Source organism: Bombyx mandarina, chromosome 15, assembly GCF_030267445.1.
Source record: "Bombyx mandarina strain Sakado chromosome 15, ASM3026744v2".
Classification (NCBI taxonomy): domain Eukaryota; kingdom Metazoa; phylum Arthropoda; class Insecta; order Lepidoptera; family Bombycidae; genus Bombyx; species Bombyx mandarina.
The window spans coordinates 3,881,243-3,900,465 of record NC_143221.1 but is presented as its reverse complement, the minus strand read 5'-3'; the positions used below and the strand labels follow the sequence as shown (position 1 = coordinate 3,900,465).

At 33.6% G+C, this 19,223-nt stretch overlaps 2 protein-coding genes and 1 pseudogene across 4 annotated transcripts in view; 2 read left to right on the top strand and 1 right to left on the bottom strand.

Moving 5' to 3' along the window:
- The first annotated feature begins 741 nt into the window (after positions 1-741).
- Positions 742-13,585, top strand: Smyd4-3 (SET and MYND domain containing, class 4, member 3). The gene is made up of 7 exons (XM_028177646.2): positions 742-1,897; positions 3,064-3,259; positions 3,336-3,695; positions 4,087-4,725; positions 4,932-5,147; positions 5,702-5,825; positions 12,659-13,585. The coding sequence occupies exons 1-7, from the start codon at positions 1,573-1,575 to the stop codon at positions 12,848-12,850; spliced, it is 2,052 nt and encodes a 683-aa protein (XP_028033447.2). The 5' UTR covers positions 742-1,572; the 3' UTR covers positions 12,851-13,585.
- The window catches only part of LOC114245471 (dynein light chain Tctex-type protein 2B), a 42,428-nt gene continuing 30,091 nt past the window's right edge, over positions 6,887-19,223 (bottom strand). The window contains exons 1-5 of one of the 3 annotated variants that reach the window (XM_028177648.2): positions 18,548-18,934; positions 12,440-12,485; positions 11,475-11,595; positions 10,081-10,230; positions 6,887-9,554 (exon numbers count right to left, since the gene is read on the bottom strand). In XM_028177648.2, the coding sequence (XP_028033449.1) occupies positions 9,389-9,554; positions 10,081-10,230; positions 11,475-11,595; positions 12,440-12,458 (456 nt within the window). In that variant the 5' untranslated portion in view covers positions 12,459-12,485; positions 18,548-18,934 and the 3' untranslated portion in view covers positions 6,887-9,388. Of the gene's footprint in view, positions 9,555-10,080; positions 10,231-11,474; positions 11,596-12,439; positions 12,487-18,547; positions 18,935-19,223 lie in introns of those variants that run through there. The other 2 variants (XM_028177649.2, XM_089732888.1) reach the window with 2 other exon arrangements.
- LOC149501418 (uncharacterized) lies at positions 13,655-18,188 on the top strand (annotated as a pseudogene).

The window sequence follows — 19,223 nt, the reverse complement described above, 5'->3', positions numbered from 1 at the left end:
AAGAAGTCACAGGTACTCAAGGCTACATATAGAGTTAAATTTGTGTCCACGAGTGCTCAGCGTGTTAACGATTTATTTACGCGTCTACTCTGTAACGTTGGCTATGAATTTTGTAAACATACACAACATATGTAACATAATAAGTATTTACCTATATAAAGATCATCACTGACTTACTGAGAGATAATATAGGTACTTACAGCTCAAACAGGAGTACTTAATAAAAAATCATCAAATTCTTGAAATAAATAAGGTTAGATATTTAACGAAATTTGTTCTGGCTACAATCGCTATAATGCGTTAGATTATGAAATCATTTAACGAATCATGCATTAAAATAATCTTTACTGGTGGTAGGACCTCTTGTGAGCCTATTTCTGCCGTGAAGCAGTAATGCGTTTCGGTTTGAAGGGTGGGGCAGCCGTTGTGACTATATTGAGACCTTAGAACGATATCTCAAGGTGTGTGGCGCATTTACGTTGTAGATATCTATGGGCTCCAGTAACCACTTAGCTCCAGGTGGGCTGTGAGCTCGTCCACACATCTAAGCAATAAAAAAATAAAAAAATAAAAAAAAAACATTTGATTTTGAATCCTCAAATTCAATGACGTTACTATGTATTAGTTTACGTTAATCTTCGGTCTTTGCTGCAACAGATCCACAGAGCGGCAAAGTTAAATTCACGAATTTCGTTTTGCCTCTCTATCACGATGGAACAAAAAGTTTAACAAGTACCGATTTCACGAGCTTTGCCTGTTTTTTTTTCTTTATTCTATTGAATCTTTCCAGAACATACCAACTAAGGTCAATGATAGTGGAACTAACACAGTTGCTTTATTGCATGATTCATCGTGTTTACGATAAAATGTATTTTTTACTGACACTAAGGGAGACGACCTGATAGTGAGTGGTCACCTTCGCTCGCGGACATGAACGATGCTAGGGCAACGATTTTTAAGACCACATTTGAAGAACACGCCTTGAAGATACGGAAGCTATGTGAAATTTACTCCAAAATACACGTCGAACTCGACAAAGAGTTCTATGTACAATCTAACTCATGCATCAGCCCGCTGAGTTTCTCGCCAGATCTTCTCAGCGGGTCGCAATTCCGATCCGGTAGTAGATTTATTCGCGAAGCAGCTGTTTTTGAGTTGTGAGGTCTCCTTCGGAGGCACTCGGGCGGCTGTTACCAAATCCCACCTGTTCTAGTGAAACTGGAAAGGCCTCTGGGCCACCAGTAGGTAATCACTCATTCATAAAAATAAAAAATATTATAGAAAAAATTAATGGACTCTGCTCTGATGGTAGGTGGCGAAAAATAATTGCTTACAACACTCTCTGTAGATTTTTATTAAATTTAATTCAGCAAAAGTTATATCAAATTTAATTTCCAATATAATTTGGCCCAACGCACAAAATGTTCGGTCTGATGTGACGTACAGCATAACATTCTAAATTTATAAATAGAGTATTGGAGCAGTCTCTCGCGCGCACCGTCTTTCTTGTGCTGGCTAACCTATAATTTCCTTCGATTACACGCTGCACATGTGTATTCATTAAATTTAAAAATGACCGAAGAAAACGAAGGTTTCTTTAAGAAGTTCCACGAATCGATCAACAACGAATTAGACGAAGTCACAAAAAACAATTTCGCCAATTTAGAATCGAACTCTAAGCGCGTTTCGTATCTGTGCAGTCTCCCGATTATAAAAAAGTACGATATCACCGATGATGTTGTGAAATGTAAAGCGGGTGGCGAGTTTCCTGTAAACAAATGTTTAAGCAAAGCTCTACAATTAAAGGATGCGGGGAACCAATGGGTCCAAAAGGGTGATTGGGTGAAGGCTTTGGTATTTTACAGTCAAAGTATGATGCATATGCCAGAAAAGGAAAGTGAGTATAAATTACATTATCGTGGAACTTTTCAAAGTGCTTAAAGTTTTCCTCAAATAATATTATCATTAAATTTAAAGACACCATAATAAAATAAACATATTTTTTGTTGTCATTTGTGGACATCTAGTCTTTTCTCTTTGAGAACTTTAGGTCGAAGTCTCAGTTTCATTGTCGGTATAACAATTATGGTTCTACCGTTCAAGTCGGAATGCATGAATACTTTGGGTCCGAAATCAGCAGGAGGGCAGAGACCTAACAGACCTCTTTAGCACGCTTTCTTCTAGAAGCTTGCTACCAAAACAAATGCTACCAAAATGAATAATACAAGATACTTTGGGACAACTTCCTTCTAATTTAAAACGAAAACAAACAAAAAGGTTTTTGAACTTGCATTAAATTATGGTAATTTTAAATAAATTTAAATTTACTTAAGATAAAACACAAGTCATGCGTACCTGGAAATGTTTTTTTCCTCGTTTGAATTGCACGTACAGTGCAATACAAGTACAAGCGAACTTCTTAATCGCCCACATCAGCAGATGTGACCCTGAACATTCGTGAAAACTCGTTACGTTTTTAAATGATTTTCATTTATAGAGGGTCTTTGGACTTTGAATCTCAATGTGATTTGCACCGTATATTCTATGAAGATTGCTTTAAGAATTTTTTATCATCACATCATCCCCACAAACAGTCTACTAAGTTTCTCATCGGCTTTTCTCAGTGGGTCGCGATTCCGATCCGGAGGTAAATTTTTCGGAGCACTGCTCTTGCTAGAGGTAATGTTAGGTAATTCTTCTTCTTAGGTTGACTTCGTGAGCTCACCTTTCCGTCCACACGAAGCTGGAATAGCCCCGTAGGCTACCAGCGAATAGGTAGGGTAGGTAAACAAAAATCGTATCACCCGCCATCAGGGTGGACTTCATTGCCATTTTTGCATGGCACCACAACAATAGTTCAACTATCCTTAGCGCCTGCTTATGCAAGTTAAACTAGTGACGATTTTGTTATATCTGGTATTGTGAATTCTGTGAAATGAGGTTGGCCATATGCCCATCAGACGTCGATAGCAATTAATAAACCCATCTTAAAGTTTGACCTCATTTGTACTTGAATTTGTAAACCGCCACACAGTCGTTAAATCACACATGTTGCGCCAACAGCGGAGGAGTTATCAATTGTTTTCGCCAATCGATCGGCAGCTCTGAACCATTTGCAGCAATACGAGGAAGCCCTAGCCGATATAAAGAAATGTTTGTCCCTCGGATATCCTCGACATCTCAGATACAAAGTTTACGAAAGAAAAGCTCGTAGTTTGTTGGCGTTGAAAAGGAACCGGGAATCAATTGTTGCATTCCAGTAAGTCATCTAAACTATAGACATAAAATATTTGATAATTTTATTTATCATTGCTACATTTATTCATTTCTTTTAGAGACACTATAAGTGCTTTAGATGAGGCAACAAAACTTGAAAAGGAGAAAAGAACCAAAATGCGGACAGATGCTAAGATAATGTTGGAAATTTTGAACAAGGGACTAGTTCTCGCTGGGAATCCAAGCGATCCAGAACCTTTAAATAAGATTCCTCCAAAACCGAAATTAGCAGGAAAGCATAATACCAAGTTCCCGGCGGCTTCTGAAGCGATAACAATAGATACTGACGACGTTAAAGGAAGATACGCTACTGCAACAAGGGATATCAGTGCTGGAGAAGTTTTGCTTATTGAGAAAGCGCACAGTGGAGTTCTTTTGGCTGAATTCTCGAAGACACATTGTCAAAATTGCTTCCTTAAGTGAGAATATTACTTATACGAGTATATATAAATTATTAGGTATATTTTAATATGGAATATTTGAACATGAAGCAATCATGTCAATATTCCTGTTTGAAGGCAACTTGGGAAATCATGATAATCCAATGGCATAGAAAATTTTACTCGGTCATTTTACATGTCTATTCAGGAGCACCCTTGATATTGTAGGTCACGTAGAAGGTCACTAGATCATTTAGGCACAAAAAAGTTGAATGTGAACTTCTTGATACTCGTAGTAAAACGATTACTAGAAAAATATATGAATGTAGCCAGCCATCAATCCAATTTATTTTCGCAAATCTTAACAGGTTACACACTTTTTATTGAACAGCATACAATTTGAAATAAAAAATAATCCTTCAATTTTTAGGTGCCCTATATCACTACCGTGTCCCAAGTGTCCGAACGTAATATTCTGCAGTGACAAATGCCTAGAAACCGCTTTAAAATCATATCACGGTTACGAATGTCAAATACTTCCATTGATTTGGAAATCTGGATGTTCCATCACATGCCAAATCGCTTTGAGAATGATCACGCAAAACAAAAAGGATTACTTTTTGAGCATCAGCAATGATTTGAAGCCCCAGTTGGGTGCATACAAGACAGAAGACTACAGAAACATTTACAATTTAACAACGCACGAAGAAAAAAGATGCAAGCAAGACTTTTTGCACAGAACAGAGATGGTAGTATTCCTGATCAAGGTCTTAGAATTGACCGGTTATTTTGACGGAAAACCAAGAACGAAGCCGATAGAAATAGTGGAACTGAATTCAATGGCAGTTAACGAAAAATACCAAGGTGACGTAGAATTGATAGGTGGCTACTTGTTGAGGAATCTTCAGGTTCTACAATTCAATGCGCACGAAGTGTTTGAACTTCAAGTACCTAAGCCGAAAGTTGATAAGAATATTATAAAACATGACGGAAAATCAGTGTTTTTAGCCGGAGCCGTTTTCCCGACACTCGCCCTATTCAATCACTCCTGTGAACCAGGCGTTGTAAGGTACATAATAACTTAACTTCGATTTACATTTCTTATTGACTTTTGTTGTTAGTTCTGTTATGTAATATTAAAAAAAAAAAATTTTAAAATGTTGTAAACTTTAAATATTATATCCACGTAACCTTATAGATTAGAGATGGAGATTACCTAAGGAAAGCGCAATGTGGTCTTGTATAAGTTACCTTAAGTCCATAATTTTTCGACAGATATTTCTATGGCTCACACATCGTAGTTCGTGCCGTCAAAAATATCAAAAAAGGTGAGGAAGTCTGCGAAAACTACGGTCCAATATTCACGACCGTGCCCAAGGAGAAGAGACAAATGGAACTCAAAGACCGGTACTGGTTTGACTGCGAATGCATACCGTGCAAGGAAAACTGGCCTTTGTACGATGATATGACCGAGAATTACATGAGATTCAAGTAAGGATAACTGTTTATTTACATATAATATTTTATAACAATATTTTATTTGAGTATATTTCCTCAAAAGGTGAGCAGAGTTCACGTTGGAAAACACAACTTTTATTTTTAATCACATAATATTTAATGGCTATTTAATTAATGATTCAGACGTTGCACCAAATCAATATTTTGGAAGTGACTCACTCTTCATGTGTTACATAACATACATAAACATGTGTTAGATTTTCGAATTACCAGAAAAATCACCCTAGGACTAATCGAATTCATAATCGTAGCAACCTGATGAATGTCGCCGTAGCCAATCGTTGTGGCAAACCTTGCTGAATACCGTACGTCCGGCAGTGGAATTTTTTCGACTTTTTTTTTATTACTTAGATGGGTGGACAAGCTCACAGTCCACCTGGGGTTAAGTGGTTACTGGAGCCCATAGACATCCACAACGTAAATGCGCCACCCACCTTGAGATACAAGTTCTAAGGTTTCAAGTATAGTAAACATATAGATAACATGACATTTTCATTCATTATTAATTGTGCAATTTTCACGTTTAGGTGCGATTCCGACAATCCTTGCCCGAACGTGGTGGCTGTTCCGTACGACTGCACCGAATTCATGATCCAGTGTGGTTTATGCCAGCAGTACACCAACATACTGAAGGGACTAAAATCGCTCCAGGTATTTGTCTTAAATGAACTACTCACGTTTGCTCACACACATACATACATGTTTGTTAACATAAACACAACACGACCTGTGTGCTTAGTGCGAGTTTTTTAACGTTCTCGATAGCGTAAAAGTTAGCTCATATTTGTATGGAATGGGATCGTTTGCCAACGTTTGCCGCTAGGGGCGCTGTTCCAACTGCATACAAAATTGGGTTAACTTTTACGCTATCGAGAACGTTAAAAAACTCGCACTAAGCACACAGAAAGTATATACTGACACACTAAATACAATACCAAATATGGATATTTACTGCGACCAGGAATCCGGGTTCCGTTACAGTAGGACTTCTCTTGTTTTAAGCCGCTTTCAGACTACGATATAATATAATAGCATATAGCTCATAGCACAACATTATCGCACACCATACATTGTTATGGACACGTTCACACTGTACTGTACTATATATTATTGGCTAAGTATAGGCTGCTATACTATACGGCACTATAGTATAGGGTAGTTTAAAAGCAGCTTAAGATTTTAGAAACGGCAACCAAATGCTTACTGACTTCGACATTGAATATTTTGTGTCGTTCTCTGACTGCCCGCACGAATCTGCATACGGCGATAAGAGACTCTAAGCATTTTAATTCGGGTAACAATTCTCAGCCATTAGGGTCACTAGCCAATAAATAATTGAAACAGATTAAGGGGAAATTTTAGTTAACTAGCTTTTTATTTGAAAAAAAAAGGCGATTTCCATCTTAAAACTACCAGTGAATAAAACATCAGGATATATGTTATTTCAGCAATTATTCAAAAATAAGTTCAAAATATCTAATGTTTATTAGGTACGATCTTAGTGAATTAATCATTTTAAATGTGGTATTTCTTGCCAGCATTAAATTAAAAATTGTAACCCACAACAATTTTCTGAAACTGTCGCGTAATTTAAGTGATATTCAGAACCAGAAATCGAAAATCTTACTAAAATTAGCACCAGTTCAAAGTTTGTCCGGTATAATATATGGAAATGGTGTCTTCTCGAAAATTACAAAGCAAACAACTCTATACAAAGAACAAAACTTTTAATAATGAACTCTAAATAGATCAACAAACATATTTTGAAAGTTTAATACAATTTCCGTGACGCGGCAGTGTTCGAATGATGTTCAATAAATGAGTAAAAATTAATGAATAGTCAAAATATTAATTTAATAAATAATAAAGATTTCATTTGAGTCGTCTATTATCAAAGGTGGCAATCTGTGCATTTGGACAAAAAAATGTTATTGATATGTCAATACAGATTGATTTGAATATAATCGTCTCCTTCAAAGAATACGGTTCAAAACCTGCATTAAATAAAGGTTAATACTTAACCTGTTAATTATCTAAGATGTCGTTCAGAATAGTTTTGTGACTGCCAATGGAATACAAAGTCAATAATTCGTTTTTCTGATTTACCAATAATTGTCCAAAAGTCACATTGCCGGCTTTGATAATAGTCGACTCATTTAGCCGTATCCAAGAGCGTTGCTCTTTACAGAATCTCGCAGTGTGCTTCAGATTTATATAAAATCATTTGAAGCATTCGCTATGATTATTAATATTAACACAATATGAAACTTCGAACTCATGTAAGGTATGCGTTTAGCCAGTATACCTATCAAATTACTAACACTGTCATCAGTTTTCGTTCGTACGATGTTATTGGTAGGTTGGAAAAAAATCTGGTATCGAACAAGGTTTCCTTACCATAACTATAGTCCGACACAGATACCCCGATTGAATTTAATAGTAAAGTAGACTAGAATCTAGAAGGTATCCTACAGCACTAATCTATGAAAGTTATCAAAATTTTCCATAGAAAATTTAACTCTATAAATATATTTAGATTAAACTTTCACGGCTAACTATTTAGCGAGTTTCCATAAATTCATATAAACATGAAAATCTTAGTGAGAATCTGAAAAATAATTATAAGATCTAATAGGTACCCATAGTTGTGACGGTAATAGTTTTGGTTAAGCCGGTTTCTATTCGCCAATTATTATTATTGATCTCACATATATTTTTTAAATTACTATTGTTTGTTTATGATTCATCCTTAAATTGATATTCGAGTACTGGCCAGATGCCATAACGTATGTAAATTAAATCTTATCGCGGACCATGAGTTTTAGTGTATCGTTCTCGAAGTAATCATGACCTTTGCGATTGATATTACCGTTTACCATCAAGTAAAATGATACAGTATGTATTTGCTCCGGCTTTGGCGAGTCGTGGACATAATTAATAATACTTACGTTTTAATCTCCCGCGTTTTTATTGTCATTGCATTATTTCCGACGTTTCGAACATGGAGGATAGAATTAGTTCTACCCTCCATAGTTTTGAATGCTTTAGTTTTTTTGATACTAATTATTTTAAGGGATTTTATGACCTGGTAACTAAGACCTTTAAGTCAAGCCTTATTTTTATTTACCTATATTCTTATTTCTTTTTCTTCTTATTTTTATGAAAAAAAGTGTCTGTTTTATTGTCAATATAACAGGTATAACATAAATCGTACTTTAAAAAAAAGTATATCTTCTTGTATGGTCTGTTTATTCCGGCTGCTCCGTTTTTATCGGTACTTTTGCTAGCAAATAACTCAATGTTATGAAAAATAGCTTAGGCTACTTATATTTTAAAAACACAATCAAGGTTTTGACAAAACAATTATTGAAACCTCTAAAATCGTTAACCATATCCGATTTAAACACAGAAATATCATTATATATTATTAATATCAAAAAAACTACAGCAAAACATAGCTGCGTTTATTAGCTATGATAAATTGTCAAATTTATCGTGATTTCTTCAATATATCGAGGAGTGAAAGGCTATTTGGTTTAAGCGACATTTATCTTTGTAATTAAAGACCCGTTTTCTTTGGTATTAGCATCAACAGTTCGATATTTTAAATTGAACTTCAATTAAGCTTACTCCATCTATCTATATATTAATACGTGAAGCAAAAACTTTGAATCCCTTTTTACGAAAATTGCGCGGACGGAGGAGTATGAAAATTTCCACACTTATAGAGAATATAGAGAAGAAGTGCACAATGCTAATTTTTTTTTTTTAATAATGCATAAAAGATACATTAAATCAATAAAGAAAACATTATACACACTACATACCATGTATTTGACGCACACACGCGTGCATACTATTTATTTATTGTGAAACTTTTGTTCTTGACGTCTGTGGTCAAATTGAGAATAGATTAAATATTATTTGTCTTTATTAATATTTTTTTTATAGTGTAGCCTTGGCGAAATTTGTGATTATAGAAGTATAAAATACAATCATAATAGTGTACAAACTTACAATTCCAATTAATTATAGTTGAACTTCGATTACTGTGGGACCTCTAGTTCAAATAAATAGCTGAAGTTTTTTGTTATGATATTTTTTCCAAATTAAACTATAAATGGCTCTCCTGTAAAGTTGCAAAAATTTCGCTTAAACCAAATAGCTATTCATCGCTCGATTTATAATATAATTTTCTTTTTTTTTTAATCCATTTAATACATATATATGCCGTACGCAACAGTGTAACAATATATAGTTTCATTTCTGAATAAATCGCCGACATAGTCATCCGTTTCCGGATCCCACATGCAGCGCTGTGCGCATTTCACCCCGGCGCCTTTCATTTCTATCATGATACATTGTACCAAAATTTTGTACCTGGGAACGGAAATTAATATAACAAAATTCAGGATATAAGAGAACCAATACAGCGATCCACCCATAAATACTATTTCATATAATATATATAAGATTATTCAATTCTATATAAGATTATTCAATTACACAGTTGAAAATAAGTTTTATGTCTGATACGTTGAACCTTATTACAATAGCGCTAAGACCTAAATCGTGTTCCAAGTGAGCGTCGGCAATAATATCCATTACAAAGTTCGTATTAAAAGAAACTGCAATCTAAAGCAAACTAGAGCGCCCAGAAATATCATAAAGCTAGAACGCTCAGAAATATCATAGACCCCTCATACTATTATGAACAAATTTGAAGAAGCCGCAATGTAAAGCAAAGCGAGAATGCTCAGAAAGATCATAGACCCCGCATACTCATAAGAACAAATTTATTGTGATTTGTATATGATACATTACAATAAATTAGAATTTGAGCTAAAATGATCTTTAATAAACATAGATAGCAGTAGCCAGTAGCTATAGTCCATGTACTTATTACCTTTTCATATCCAAGTCCTGAACTCTTTGTCGAACTCTGTTAGCGATTTCCTCTGTCCATCGCGGCGCTTGGTCCGACCTATACTTTCTACCCATCAACTGTTCCTGCATTGTCGTTACGATGATCTCGCGAACATTTTGAGACTGAAATCTGATAACCATTAAATTAGATGAAACCGTATATAGTGTTCTTTTCCTACTTATGCTGATAGCCTTGAGAGGCTATTTCAGCTTCTCCTTGACGTGTAGCCGAGCTCTCGGGGCTCAAGCCGGGAGATTTGCTAACACTGGCCCTAGCAAGAGCAGTGCTTCGCAGAATCTACCACCGGATCGAAAACGCGACCCACTGAGAAGATCCGGCGAGAAACTCAGTGGGCTGTGTCTATGTGTTAATTCACTCGTGGAGCCCTACGTCGCAACGGGTTCGGCGGGGGCGGTGAGCGATGCTTATGGTACCTAAAAGCACCGTTAATGGATCAGGAGGATCGGACGACTAATGCTCCATTTAGTTTTCGCGAGTCTAAATTTTAAAACTGCATTAACCGTTTAATCTCTCGGTTATTGTTCGTAATTTCAGGTTTTTATTTAAATTTCATAAAAAGAAAAAATGAATAGAAAGAAATTTAAGACGATAGTCAGCGCAAAATTAAATCGAATAATAGCTCGGTAGTCAGTTATCATCAAAAACTGTATAGCATTCGAAACATCAAAATTAATGAAAACTTTTATTTTTTATTCCTTTTAAGCAGTTACCAGAGAACATACATATCTACAATGTAAATGCCGCCACCTATCTTAAGACTAGGATGTTCTAAGGTCTCAGTTTTTACAGTATAACGGCTGCCCCACCCTTCGAACCGAAACGCATTACTGCTTCACGGAAGAAACAGGATGGTGGTACCTACCCGGGCGGACTCACAAGACGTCCTACCACCAGTAAATTCGTAAAAGTCGTTTTAATTATGGCACCGTAAGCTCTTACTAGGGTAGATTAGCAAAGTCGCCTAGGCTGAGCTCCATGAGTTCGCCTACGCGTTCGGCGAAGCTAATCCCTTGAAGTTACTAGGAGTAGGTACGCAAAATAAATAATGGTTTAAAAAAAAAGTAAAAAAAATACGCTTTTATAGATTTGAATTAATTATAAATAAATTTGAATTAAAAATAGTGTAAGAAAAAATTATTTCATTGTAAAATGTATTATAAAAGCTAATAAAAGCGTATTTAAAAAATGTACTGTAAATAATATGCATCGCGTCTCTTTTGAGAAATTAAAAAAAATATTAATTTCAATGGCGATTATAAGGTGAAATTATTAAATTTTTATTTATGGATTCATTCTAATTTTCTTGTTTCATTTAGTAATTGGTATAGATTATTTTAGTAATGGTTACATACTTTTCGCCCAAAGAAGGGCGCACTTCATATTTAGGTGGAGCCAATGGTTTGTCCAGTTCAGTAGGGGTTATCGCTGACTCACTTTCTGTAGCTGCAGGTGTTTCTGCCTCTTCTTCAACAACTGAAATTTTATATATTAGCTTTAACCAATACATACTCAACAAATGTTAACGATTGACTTCCACGGTGAAGGAATAACAACATGTAATAATAAGTAAACCCGCAAAATTATAACTTGCTTAATTACTGGCGGTAGGACCTCTTGTGAGTCCGCACGGGTAGGTACCACTATTTCTGCCGTGAAGCAGTAATGCGTTTCGGTCTGAATGGTAGAACTTATATCTCAAGGTGGTTGGCACATTTACGCTGTAGATGTCTGTGGGCTCCAGTAACCACTTAACACCAGATGGGCTGTGAGCTCGTCCACTCATCTAAGCAAATAAAAATAAATAAAAAACCAACTTCAAATACGGAGGAGGTTCTTGGTTGCTGTTGTTTATCCCTATTTACAATGTGTGTGAAAGCTGTTATATTGCACACTGCAAACCATTCCAAAAAAGGTGCATAGCTTAACACAACTTGATTGTAATGCAGATGTCCATCAAGATGAGAAACTTTAGGTCTACTTTCCTAATTGGAAGCTGTTTTAAATATTAAATTATACTTTTCATAAAATACATTTTATGTTGTCTAGCACTAAATGGTGGCTGCAACATATTGCGACATTAATCCTTAGGTATAGCATTTCACCAAGTGCATATTCATCTAAGGGATGGCAGTACTATTTATTTTTATATTTACTTAGAAATTCAAAAACTCAAGCCCACACTAATAGCTGGCTACCTCCACTTTGTTTATTTCATGTGCTCCATTATTCCAGTTTTCATGTGCAGATGTCTATAAGTTCTGGTAAACACATAGAACCACCCTTCCTCATTCATCTATGTAATAAAATAAAAACTTACCATTCTCATCATCGGCCATGATGCATCAATAATTTCTTGAATAAATCTGTCAATATAACATTTAAGTTAACTGTGTGTTTATTTAATTGTATAATTAGAACTTGTTTTTTAGGCATAATATTATCCTAATCAATCTCAACATCCCTTTTTAAACAGTTCAATCATAACTACTTACTGTTTATGCTATCAGTACTATGTAAAACCTTTTTTTCCTAACAGGATACAGAAATGCTCTATCGCCTCGGTCGAGCAGCTATGGATGAAGGCAAATATGGTGAAGCAGTAAAGAAGTTCACAGAAGTACTGAAGCTATATGATGCAACATTAGCACCACCATACAAGTCATACTATGATTGTGTCCAAGACTTGAGACGCTGTTTGCTCTCCATGGGCAACTACAGTATTATTTAAATTAGATTAAATGTTTAAATTATTTTTTTGTAATGGCAACATTTTGCTGATTGAAATCCTTTTAAAATTAAATGTTTTCATGAGTCTTTTTAGTTGGGGTGTGTGTGTACTGTTATTATAATAATATTTTTTGATCCTAAATTAATTCATTAAGGGACTTTGCTCTCTTAGAGCTTTTACTGTATCCCTATGACCTTTCATAAATGAACTCTTTGGTTGAACCTTCAATACTATCTAATGATTATGGAATATATTTTAAGCCTGCCCAAGCATCATCATTCGACCTACTTGTTCTACAAAGCAAACATACAATTTGCTAAAAAAGTTGGTTATTCAGTGTCAGATGCAACTGAGGCTTCATATTTCGCGTCTCTTTTTTAAGCATAATACATATTATTCCTATTCAATCACAACATCCCTTTCAAACAGCTCGTAACTACTTATTGTTTATGCTACCAGTACTACTTCTGGTACTATCTCATGGTGAGCAACAGCATCCACAGTGTGGTGTATATTTGTTATTATATATGTAAAGAAAGTTATTCCTTTCTTTAATTTTAATTATGTCACGCATGCGCTGTCGACATGTGCCGGAACGTCCGCGCATGTGCTGTAAAGTGGAGAAGCCTTGACAGATAAATATTATGTCATTGTATAAAATTTTATGAAAAATAATTTCTAACTAGATTATAAATAAACTTTAAATGTCGTTTCTTTGTCCGAAATAACAAGCAACACATTGAAGTTTTATTTTAATAAACATATAATACATATAAATAAAACAACATACCTAATAATCTTATAAAACGACATTTTTGTTCATAAACTATAATCAAAGATGGATAAACTACGTTTTGAATTTACACTATTGCCTGGAAGTGATGGAAAATTAAATATTCTTTCGCTTACCTCAATAACCACAAGTGATAATAAAGTCTATTCAATACCTGAAGAGCTACAAGCAATTAGTTATCATAAGGAAATATTGAAAACAGCCGCTTACAATAAGGTGAAAAATAGTTTGAAAAAACGATACCAGGTCAGAAGGGTTTGGATTACAATGACAGATGAACTCAATAAAATATACATAGATGAAGACGATAATTTACAATTTGAGAATCAATATTTAGAAGAAATAAACCAAGAAAAAAATTCTGTTGCATATCAAACAGAAACCGGTACGCTGGAAAAATTGTTTGAGAAATTTGTACAAAATACACAGGAAGTTAAAGAACAAAACTTGACAAAAATTGCAGAAAAGTTTGTAATTGAAAAATTTACAAGTAAACATTCTAATGCTAACCAATGGATTGATATTTTTGAGAGTGAATGTAAACGCTTTGATGTAACAGAGGATGAAAAGAAAATTGAAATACTTAGATTGTTTATGGATAAGGCTTGTGTGGACTGGTATAGTTCAATGGTAATAAAATTGACAATGAATTCGGAATGGTCAACTTGGAAAAACAAATTCTGTGAATCTTTTGCAAACAAAGGCTGGAACCCAGTTAGATACGCACTATTCTTTAAATATAAGGATGGTTCATTATTGGATTACGCCATGAGAAAAGAAAAACTGTTATTGGATATGAGAAGAACAATTGACACAGATACACTAGTGGATCTAGTAGCAGCTGGTTTACCAGAATTCATACTAAATAGGATTAATAGAGAAACATTAAAAGATACAGTGGATTTGTTTAATGAAGTGAGTAAGTATGAACATTTGGTAAATAAAAAAAGCTATATGCCTATAATGAAAAATGAAAATATGAGAACTAATAATAGAAATGAAGAAAAATATGTATGCAAGATTTGTGAAAAGTTGAATAAAGGTTCTCGTTATCACCCTGAGTCCACGTGTTGGTTTAGAGCCAAGGAAGATGAAAAACTAAAGAAAAATTTCATTAAGCATGTAAACAATTCGGTGATAGAAGCAGAGTTAAACGAAACTAATCAAAAAAACGAATAGTAACACCATTAATTAATGTCAAACTACTATTGAATGATAAACTAGAAATATATGGGGTTTATGATTCTGGTTCAAATGTTTCTCTAATTAATTCAAAAATACTAAAGTTAAAAGGAAAAGGAAACAGTTTGAATGAAGCAGATTTAGTAACAATTAATGGTGTTAAAAAAACAAGTGGTTTGACAACCTTAAAAATAAAAATCTTTGAATTGGAAAAAAATGCTGATGTATACATAATTGATGAACCAAACTTCAAATATGATTTTCTGATTGGATTAGACTTAATAAAAGATTTTAAACTAATACAAAATGAAGATCTAGAAATAACACAGAAATTTTACCTAAATAATAAAACAGAAGAAAATACAACTCATGAAAAGGCAAACATTGAAATAAATAATAAAGATAGCAATAATTCGACAAAAGAACACAAAATAAATTTTAATGAACATGTAAAAGAAGAAAATTTTAAAATTAAATTAAATCATCTTGATCGATATCAAAGATCGGAAATAAATACACTGGTTGATAAATATAAATCAGTTTTTGCGAAAGATAAATACGATGTTGGTACTGTTAACGGGTATGAAGCGAGAATCGACTAGTAATGGATAGATATTGTAGCAAGAGGCCCTACAGGTGCACTATAGAAGATAAAAAAGAGATAGAAACACAAATAGCAAAATTACTAGATAATAAGCTGATAGAAGAATCCTACAGTCCTTTCGCTGCACCTGTAACATTAGCATTTAAAAAAGAAGAAAATAAAAGATCTAGGTTATGTATAGATTTTAGAGAGTTAAATAAAATAGTAGTACCTCAAGCTCAACCATTTCCCTTAATTGAAGATCTAATTTTAAAGACCAGGAATTGCAATTTTTTTTCAACGCTAGACATTAATTCTGCATTTTGGTCGATCCCTCTACGAATTGAAGACAAAAATAAGACAGGATTCGTAACCCAAGATGGGCATTATCAGTGGACTTGTTTACCATTCGGATTAAAAACGTCTCCAGCCATTTTTCAAAGAATACTTCATAATATACTTAGAAAGTATAAATTGACGGATTTTAAAGTTAATTTTATCGATGATCTTCTTATATTTTCAAAAACCTTTTCTGATCACATTAACCATCTTACACAACTTTTTGAAGCAATCAAAACAGAAGGTTTCAGGTTAAAATTTACTAAATGCACATTTGCTTCTGATTCAGTAAAATACTTGGGTCATATAATTCAAAAAAATTGCATTAAACCAGTAAATGATAATTTGATTTCAATAAAGGATTTTCCTGTTCCAAGAACACAGAAAAATATTAGACAATTTTTAGGAAAAATTAACTTTTACCATGGGTTTATACCAAACCGTGCAAAAATATTAGACCCGTTACATAATTTACTAAAAAAAAACCAAAAATTCATTTGGTCTGATAAATGCCAAGAAGCATTTGAGACTGTAAAAACCTTGCTATGCTCCCAACCAATTCTTGAAATTTTTGATCCATATTTACCAATAATTATATATACAGACGCTTCTTTAGAAGGTATTGGAGCTATATTGAAACAAAGACAGACTGATGGAACAGAAAAACCAGTGGCTTATTTTTCTAAAAAGCTTAATGAATCTCAAAAGAAAAAAAAAGCAATATACTTGGAATGCTTTGCTATCAAAGAAGCTGTGAGATACTGGCAATACTGGTTGATAGGTAAATCATTCACAGTTTATTCAGACCACAAACCACTAGAAAACATGAATTTGAAATCTAGAACAGACGAAGAGTTAGGGGATTTAACATATTATCTATCGCAATATGAGTTTCAAATAAAATATGCTCCAGGAAAGAAAAACTTGGAAGCAGATTGTCTGAGCAGGAATCCAGTATTAGAATCGGACAAAAATACAGATGAACTGTTAAAAGTTGTGAACTTGGTTAAATTACAAGATATTTTAATAGATCAAAATAAAAATGAAGATATACAAAGAAATAAAAATAAATTAATTGAAAAAAACAAAGTATACTTAAGAAAGGTCAGAAAAAGAGAAAAAATTATTATTTCAGAAGAATTTAGTATCAAACTCCTAAAAGAAGTACATAAAAACTTCTGCCACATCGGAATAGGTCAAATGCAGAAGACAATAAGTCCACACTATACGGCCAAAAATTTGATGAACAATATTAAGAAAGTTAGTAGAAGCTGTGAAACTTGTATTAAAAATAAATCAAGAAGTCATGATAAATTTGGTTTTATGTCTCATCTAGGCCCAGCTAAAAAGCCATTTGAAATAATCTCTATAGACACCATTGGAGGTTTTGGAAGCTCAAGATCGTCAAAGAAATATCTACACCTGTTAGTGGATCACTTTACAAGATATGCTTTCATATTAACTTCAAAAACCCAGAACGCTAATGATTTTATTAAACTAATTACAAATATAACAGAAACTGAAGATATTGGAATACTTCTCACGGACCAATACCCCGGAATTAATTCAAAAGAATTTAAGGAATTCCTAAAAGATAAACAAATAACGTTAGTCTTTACAGCCGTAAATGCACCATTCTCTAATGGCCTGAACGAAAGGCTAAATCAGACATTAATAAATAAGATCAGATGTACAATAAATGAAAATAAAAAAAAAGAGCTTGGACCACAATAGCTAAGGAATGTGCAAATAAATATAATGATACTAATCACTCAGTCACTGGCTATCCACCAAGTTATCTTTTATATGGAACGGATGTTACTGTCGTACCAAATGAATTAAAGCAAGGAAAATCCAATAATGATTGGATTAATGACCGAAAAATCGCACTTGAGAATACAATAAAATCTCATGACTATAATAAAACACTATTCGACAAAAATCGGAAATACTATGAATTTAATGTAGGAGATATGGTGTATGTGGAAAATGGAAACAAGCTTAACAGAAAAAAATTGGATGAACTGAAAATCGGACCTTTTAAAATTATAAACAAAATTTCAAAGTCAATATATAGAATAGATACAGGTCATAAAAAAACAGAATCAAACCTATTTCATATCACAAAACTTATTCCAGTTCCTGTCGTAAAAGAAGAAAATGAAGATGAGGAAATTGAAAAAGAATTAATTTAAAGAAAATTCTGTGTGAATTTTCTACTTTAAGAGGGGAGATGTAAAGAAAGTTATTCCTTTCTTTAATTTTAATTATGTCACGCATGCGCTGTCGACATGTGCCGGAACGTCCGCGCATGTGCTGTAAAGTGGAGAAGCCTTGACAGATAAATATTATGTCATTGTATAAAATTTTATGAAAAATAATTTCTAACTAGATTATAAATAAACTTTAAATGTCGTTTCTTTGTCCGAAATAACAAGCAACACATTGAAGTTTTATTTTAATAAACATATAATACATATAAATAAAACAACATACCTAATAATCTTATATATATTTTACGTAATATTATTTAAAAGTTAATAAAACAGATCAATCTGTTGTAATTGCACATAATCTTCAGAATTTTTCATCGAATATTACACGACACACTCATCTTGTACTACATGCGGAAGAAACGATTTGAATGATACCTATATTCTTTAATTGGGTTGAAACGTTGACCCATCTTATATATCGTAAAATCTATCCATTAATGACTCAAATTTTATAGAATTGTTGCAATTTGGACAGCTTAAAGCCTATGTAGTTAGGTCACAATATATAAAAATAATTGACTTACCAAAATATAATGTTTTAGACAATAAAATTCAATTTGCCGTAAATGTGCACAAATTTAACCAAAATTAATATTTAATAATCCTATATTTAAATCCAGTTATATGTAACTCGTTAATAAAGTTTATTGAATGTGTTTAAAATAAAGAGCTTTTTTCTGTTGTTGTTTTCAAGGTTTTTTCTATTTAGGTACGGTACCTAGTAGGTACTTAGGTAGGTGTTGTTTCATTTGTGCAGATAAATAGGCAAAGAAATACAAAAATAGATAGACAATATTTTGGAAGAAAACAGGTGACCAAACATTGCGGCGAAGGTTATTCTAACTAACCGAAATGCATTACTGCTTCACCGCAGAAGCAGGCAAGGTGCTAGTGTCTGCCCGCGCGAACTCACAAGACACTACCTAGATTAGAAAATTTTGCAGTAGGCAACGACTTGGCTGTATCTTTATTACTCTATATCGAATAGTAGACATTCGTCAGCGTCAATAACCACTAACCATCGGAAGGGCAGTATGCACGTCTGCCTACAACATCAACAAAAAATAATGATAAAGTACTTCTTATAAAGTATTTTATAGAATAAAAATAAATTAAATAAAAGAATGATAGTGAGAGTGACATATTAATTTACATTAGAGTGGGCAAAGAGTCATTTATGTCCATATTATGCTACATGGC